The sequence below is a fragment of the Sesamum indicum genome, linkage group LG9 (genome assembly GCF_000512975.1).
Source record: "Sesamum indicum cultivar Zhongzhi No. 13 linkage group LG9, S_indicum_v1.0, whole genome shotgun sequence".
NCBI lineage: Eukaryota > Viridiplantae > Streptophyta > Magnoliopsida > Lamiales > Pedaliaceae > Sesamum > Sesamum indicum.
The window spans coordinates 10,582,768-10,590,116 of record NC_026153.1 but is presented as its reverse complement, the minus strand read 5'-3'; the positions used below and the strand labels follow the sequence as shown (position 1 = coordinate 10,590,116).

Genomic DNA, 7,349 nt, shown 5'->3' with positions numbered 1-7,349 from the left:
AATAGATTTAAAGTAAAAAACCTAATAATGAAAAACTCTAAGCCTAATCTATCATAAAAAGTCAGAGTTAGAAGGGGTGTACTTAATACCATTATTAAGGTATAATTGTATTGACACCCCTACTTATGATCTATTTACATAAATTATTCTTATCTTTAAAAGTATACACACTCACAGGAAACATCAACACCATTTATACAAACCACTCCTACTTTTTTGAAAAATTACAAGTACAACCATTATAAATAGATCAACGTACAGAAAGACAGTTGAACAAGATTGTACATTTAAGTCTAAAGTTCAAACAAAAAGCAGTGTAGAAATTCTTGGTCATTCTCTATCTAAATTCATGTCCCTGTTTTGTACAGCAATATCATTTTCCTCACATGCACATGCTTCAATAATCATCTCACTTAATTTCATCTTCTCTTCGTTCCCAAAAGTCAAATCGTGGCAATATTTATCACAAGCAATAAATACATCCCTCCAACTTCTGCAGTTTCATAATATAGAATTCTTAGATATCACACACACACACACAGAGAGCAAGGACACAAAAAGATAAATCCATTTGAAACAGTGAGCAATTCATAGTCCAGGTAACGAAAACGTAGTACTATATTCCTTTCCTCATACACAGTACTAACTCACAAACGAGTCGGGCAAAATTTTTTAAAAATTGTCTAAACTCAAAAAGCAATGATACCTAGACCACAGAAGCGTAGGAGACATCAACTTGATGAAATGGTTGTCTTAGTTTTTTTCAGCTCTTTGGTAATAGCCTCTGCAAGTTCCTCCGCACTATATTCAACACCGAAGGATCTTGCCACCTCCTTGTTTGGATTAATCAAGTACCTGGTTATGATTACAGTAGAATAAAAAAGAAGCATTTGTTTATACAGGCATCAAATGAATTAGCAGGGAATGAAAAGCATAAAAAAATGATGAAGTTGGACAAAGGGTTTAAAGTACTAGTTTACATGTTGTGAGAGGACTCAACGAGATAATCATCTCCCTCTTCGTCGACCTTTTTGAAGTATACTCTGTATTCTTGTGCCATCTGCCTTATAGCAGCAACTGGTCCGGTTAACCCCACTATTCTCGAGTCAAACTCTGCACTCCTTGTGAGCAAAACTGGTCAGAATGAGAGTTCCAATTGTATACAACAAGCAAATTGCATCAGTAAGTGAATGTATATATAGGCAAGTTCCAAGCTGGCCCAACACCTCTGCATCCCAGCTAACACAATCTCTGTCCAAGTGACAATAATAAAGTCCTGATAGAACTTAGGGAGGAATGTGTTTATGAGAGAGACAGACAAACAAAAACAGTATGATTTCAACACTAATGTGAAAAGATAAGAGACAGAGTGAACAGAACGTACTTCAAACTTTAGAAAATTAGCTTCAGATTAGTGCATGAGCAGCTCTACATGGAATTCTATCAAAAAAGGAAATAGTTCAACTTTTCTCCAAGAAAAACTGTTATATTAATCTTGATTTTCTCATCAGACTGCAGCCTGGAACAGAAATTTGCAATGCCAATTAGATTTTCACATGTCCTGCTTTCATCAATCCATGTGATTCTTTTTATCTAAAAAATATTTTTTTCTATTGAGGGGCACAAAACCCCTCGTAGGATGTATGCATATTCAATCGATCCAAGAAGCTTTTGGAATTTTAGAGTCATCTAAGCTCGTCAAAAGTATGAAACGATTATTATTTCATCTTTAACTATTTAGTATATAATTGATGATACATTGACAAATATACAAGAACAACTAGGTTAACAGCACAGTGGTTTGACAACATTAATAGTACAAAATTAGTTACGTATTATGACCAGTAGCATATACTACATGTATTTAATTATATGAAACACCTTGACGTAAGAATTCCTTGAAGAGACATCAGCTGAAAAAAACAGCTTTTCAAAGACTTATCTCTTATGCACACTTTTGACAAGAACTATAAGATAATCACAGCACATTTGCTAAAAAAAGACATCATGTCCATCGATTCACAAATGAAACCTCCAGGAATTTATGCTTAAATTCCTTAAGGTTGCATTTGGATCGAAGGATTTGAAATCATGGATTTCAAGTTCTTCATAACAAATATTTTGAATATGTTTGGATAATTTTAAATGTAAAGGATTTCAAACCCTTCCATTTTAATTTTGAACTAAGTTTTCATGAATATGGATGGATTTCAAATTCCTTCCAAATGGTGTCATTTGAAATCCTTTCCCAAAATCCTTGCTCCAAATCAATCAATCCAAATACAGCCTAAAATCTTTTGGTGAATTCTTTCTATGGTTGATATCAAATAAGCATTCAGTTTTCACCAAATGCAATCTTAAAATTAAATGTCACATCCATTTATAAATGCTATTATGCTTTGCCTTGATGTACAGTCCCACAAATTGAACAAAGATATTTTATGGTCACAGAAACTCTAATCGAGAAAGCTCACCTCTGATATAAGCGCGAAGCTGCGAAGGGGTGTCCCGCTGAGGATCAATTGTGACAAATATGGGTAAGACCTTGGTATTCTCTTTTGACTCTTTCCAATCAAATGACACACATTCAATAACAAAACTCAGAAAGAAAAAGGAAGAGAAAGTACAGATGAAACTATTAGAGATAGGGAAGAAGCATAGCACCTAATATATTAATAGTATTGGCCATCTTACGAACTTCTGCTGGCCCAACATCAGGGGATGAAGTGTAACCAAAATATAAAAGAACCCAATTCCCCAGAAGATTCTTTTCAGTTACAAGCTGACCTTCTGTATCAATTAGACTGAAAGGGCCACCAATAATCGGCCCTTGAATGGCACTTCTTTCAAACTTTTCACCCTTACCTATTGCCAGTTTAAATGGACAAAAAAAGATTTAGACAATCAAAGAAAACTGCATAAGAGTATAACAATTGATGATACAGTCATTTCCTATCAATAACCCTCTAAAGTTTTTCATTTTTGGATTAGGATAGATAAAACAGACAAGACAATATTAAAAATGACTTTGGTGCAGAACATCCATTTTATTTAATAATAAATAAGTATAAAGGGGTCATGCTTTAATTATAACATCAGATCAGGTAGATTTATGCCACATGGAAATCTTAATTGGAGGATGGATGGATGCAAACACATCAGATGCATACATGTGCACTAGATATAAACAATGAAACCAAAACTATTGAGAGTTCAGGCTAATTGTTTGCCTCTAAGTGGTTCCAAGAGAATTACAATCACTATGTTTGTTTTCATTTTCAAGTTATATCCAGCATGAGTCAAAACATACTCAATGTTTGCCATCATTTAAAAACACCTTATCTGGGTGTTTTTAACTGTTTTGGCATAAATAAAACACAACAAAAAAACGAATCCAAACACTACGAACAAGTTCTGCTCTCCAGCTGAGACTCCAACATGTCAAATATTTCAAAATAATTACTCTGGCTTTAGGCCATTCATCAATTGCCCTCCAGGTATAAGAGCTAAATGCCAACCCATTTTTCCTCTTGCAGTATCCTATCTCTTGTTGATGTTGTCAGGGTATAGGCATGTAAACTATAAATGACCAGCAACCCCGGCTCAAGAAAGAGTTTCTTAAACTCATTTTGACCTCATGTTACACAGCAAACAAAATCACTGATGCCCTCAAAGCCAATTAATCAATTTTAGTAATAGTAGAAATAACCTTTTGGCACTGCTCTCTTCTCATCATTATAGTGAATGAACAAAACCAACCCACCAATCCCAGCTAGAACAGAACCAGGCTGCAATAATAAATCTGAGATGAAGAGAATTAAAAGAGATGTAAAGAAAATAAAAACAGGAATGAGTAAAGAGATTGAGTAGAACATTAGATTCTGAACATCTTCAAAGAAGATGTAGCCATGATGTCATACAATTAGAAATGATCTCCAAGAGACAGGAGCCACAGCCTGTTCAGGTAAGGGAAGAGAAGGCTTATTGCTGCTCGTGGACCTTGTACTGGAAGAGTAATATCTCTTAGATGAACCAAACCTGTGTCAAATGGTTACCAATGAGTAGAAATGTTAGTCAATAGATACAGAAGATGGAGACACAGAGATGTTATATCAGTGAAACCCAGGATTTCTTCAGCATGTGGAGTCATCTTATGATGAGCAATTATAACAACATACAATGTTCTGCTGTAGATTGAACTCGAATCCATCTTTTTTCAGCACTATCCTTTAATGAGATATCAAAGAATTTCCAATATCCCTTTCAAGTTTCAACATTCACAGGACTTGCAATCACAGGAGCAAAGGAAACATGTGATCTCTTCCTCAACAAAATTTCACTTTACTTCCCAACCCGAAACAAAAAACAACAAGAGCGAGTCACTTTGAAGATCAAATAATAATTCCGCTCTCCCCACCCCCCCCCCGGCCCCTGGTGCTACCTTGTTCACAGTAGCTTCATATAATATTCCATCTCCACAGAATGCAGTTTGACTTCACAGTGAACCTCATTTCTACTGAATTAAAAGGAAAGATGCTTACCTCTTGAAACAATTCAAACCCTCAGGATCCCCCACTATTGTTGGTTCAGTTAATGGATAGCGGGATACATTGCTCTGGCCACACCTTGTGAAAATTGATGAGGAGAATCTCTTAGATGCAACAAACCTGCAAAATCCAAATGCACCAGTATATTAGTCATGACAAAAGGTCTCAATGAACAAGAGAGAGATTACAAGGAGTACTTACCCAGCCACTTCTCTATTTATTTCAAATAAATACTAGAATTTAATACAACTACACACATTCACACACTATGGATGTGCATGGTTGTGCTTCTGTGTGAATCACAAATGTATGTATTATATGATTGGCCATAACAATTCATCCACTGCTTCTATTGGAAAAAAGTAGCTTAAGATAAACTCAGCAACATCACTAGTTAACTCATCTTCATATGGATAACAAACTAACCCCTACTACGCACAATAAGCTGAAGGGGACTACTCACTATCACAACAGAACTGGCCCATTAAAAAGTCCCAATTTCATGAGCTTGAACCACATCAAAGCAATCCACTACTCAACTGGTGGATAAATAATAACATTGGGTAAAATGCAGAGACCCCCCAACGTATGAGGTCATTTTCACTTTGCCCCCAACCGTTTTTTTCTTTACACTTTCCCACCCAACCTTTTGATTTTGTTGCACTTTGCACTTTTTGGGGAACAATAACGGAATACTCCGTCCTTGTGTATTCACGCGCTTGAGGGCGATTTTGGGCTCGGTAAAGTTATAAGGATTATATGCAGACACCCCTCAAACGTATCGGGTCATTTGCACTTTGCCCGCCACCCACCTTTTAAAAAACCAAAATAAATAAAAAAAATCGGAAAAATGGAAAAAAGAATAAAAAACGGAGAAAAATTTCAAAAAACTCGATGTCTGATTTGCAGATAAACAACTTGACGTTAAAAGCCAAAATCAAACCAAAAAGCCATGAACTTTATGCAAAATTAAGTGTGTGAAACCCCTAAACCGAACAAAGGAACTTTAAACTTCAATCAACAAACAAACAAATCAACACAACCACAAAATCAGCAGATCATTCCACGACTAGAGTCCATGCCTATTTCACGCGTCCAAGTTACCCCATTAACCATTGTAACATACAATTCTCAACTCCTCCCAAATCTTATTCTCCCTCAAAATCTCGTCCACTTAACACTGCGTCAAAATACAACTCCAAGCAAGCACCATCCTCAAATGCAGCTTCTTACAAACCAAACAGACCCTTTGATCCCATACCAAAAAAAAAAAAAAAAAAAAAAAAAAGAAAAACAAAGAAAATTCAACACATGATAGGATCTTGAACTGAAATCACTACCGCACAGAGTTCCCAAATCAGCCATTAAAGAAATTCTTCTGAAATAAAAACCAACTTAATTCAGTAGGAAGCAAAAAACCTCGAAGATTACCGTCTGAGAATCCGAGGAGATGCTTCCGAACTTTTCAGGGAGGAGCAAACAATCGTTGACAACAATGGCATTTTTCAGCCTTTAGTTCTTTGGATTTCTCTTATCTTGTTGATGAATTAATCCGCTGATCAGTATCTCAGCATAAAATGAAGAAAACATATCGCGAACCAATTTTCATTTTGTTCTCTCTCCTTCCTTCCCCAAGAACCTAATCACTGCAATAGAATATTCAAAATCAGGGTTTATACTAACGTCGTCGTTTCGACTTTCCCTTTCCCAGGAACAGGGTTTTGGTCTTTGTGGACCTTCGGTGTAAAGCTGCTCACGTCGCCGTTTTTGGTCCAAAATCGAATGGCGGAGCTATTAATGGGCTTGGGTCAGCAGTGCAATTGAGCCGATTAAGATGGGACCCAATCTATTTGGGTCGGGTTTGGAGTTGAGTAAATAAAGATCGCGGGTGGTTGGGATTTTAATTTTACCAGATATCATGACATGTTGTTCCTGTGTGCATATAATAAATATTATTTATAATTTAAAATATATTATAAATAAAAATAAAATATATAAATCAACACAATAATTTTTAAAAAAATTAATATCACGGTATCACAAACAGTCGTTTGTGAGTGAAAAAGTAATTTCTTTCTATATATACTAATCTAAAAAAGAAAGGACATCAAAAGTCACAAACGACGATTAATTACACTGTCATACTAATTTTTTATGAAGTCAAAAATGGCCTTCAGTAAGATAACTAATTTATCATTTTTTTAAATCTTACATTAACTAATAAATTAGTTTTCTTTAATGTAATATATCGATTTATATATTTTACTGTTATTTATAATATATTTTAAATATAAAATTTTATTTATCATATGCATGCAAGAACAGTGTGTTATAATAATTTATATTAATATATATGAAGTCAAGAGGATTTGGACTGGTCTCAAATTTTGGTATGAACTTGTCCTCAATAATATGTATAAATATAATATAATTTGGGATAAACTATAGCTATATTTTTTTAGATTTGGTGTAATTACAAATACCTTTTCATTATTTGAAAAAATTCCCTCAATTAAAAAATAATTATGTAGTCCTTAGACGCTAAGATAAAAACTACTACTTTACCCTTGCCTTTTGTTATATGAAAAAAAGTAAAACATTTGAAAAGATATAAAAAAAGATAGGTGAAGTAAAATAATCTATTGAAATATTTGTTCAAAAAAGTATTTTATAAAATTCTAAAAGTATATAAAATTATAATTCATAATTGAAAATAGTATTTTGAGCAGTTCACTGCAAAAATTGGAGAAAAACTTAATGAATAGCCTCATATTAGGAAGATGTTAAAATCAACGATATTTA

The 7,349-nt window shown here is 34.3% G+C and overlaps 1 protein-coding gene across 3 annotated transcripts; it reads right to left on the bottom strand.

The window, feature by feature from the left end:
- LOC105171219 (protein SCO1 homolog 2, mitochondrial) lies at nucleotides 225-6,257 on the bottom strand. Of its 3 annotated transcripts, XM_011092258.2 has the most exons (9): nucleotides 5,979-6,246; nucleotides 4,542-4,667; nucleotides 3,921-4,038; nucleotides 3,710-3,788; nucleotides 2,665-2,865; nucleotides 2,475-2,564; nucleotides 981-1,113; nucleotides 707-855; nucleotides 225-493 (listed from the first exon to the last, which is right to left on the bottom strand). In XM_011092258.2, the coding sequence occupies exons 1-8, from the start codon at nucleotides 6,047-6,049 to the stop codon at nucleotides 732-734; spliced, it is 942 nt and encodes a 313-aa protein (XP_011090560.1). In that variant the 5' UTR covers nucleotides 6,050-6,246; the 3' UTR covers nucleotides 225-493; nucleotides 707-731. The 3 variants fall into 3 exon arrangements, 2 of the variants coding, with proteins under 2 accessions (XP_011090560.1, XP_011090559.1); XR_002287750.1 differs by lacking the exon at nucleotides 225-493 and having other exon boundaries at nucleotides 551-855; nucleotides 981-1,121; nucleotides 5,979-6,257; XM_011092257.2 differs by lacking the exon at nucleotides 225-493 and having other exon boundaries at nucleotides 551-855.

Excerpts from the sequence above, each read along its gene's own strand:
- LOC105171219 (XM_011092258.2), bottom strand. The coding sequence starts at position 6,049 with ATGCCATTGTTGTCAACGATTGTTTGCTCCTCCCTGAAAAGTTCGGAA. Across the intron at positions 4,668-5,978 it reads TCTCCTCGGATTCTCAGACG|GTTTGTTGCATCTAAGAGAT; the intron begins GTAATCTTCGAG and ends TGGATTTTGCAG. Across the intron at positions 1,114-2,474 it reads GCTTCGCGCTTATATCAGAG|AGTTTGACTCGAGAATAGTG; the intron begins GTGAGCTTTCTC and ends CAAGGAGTGCAG.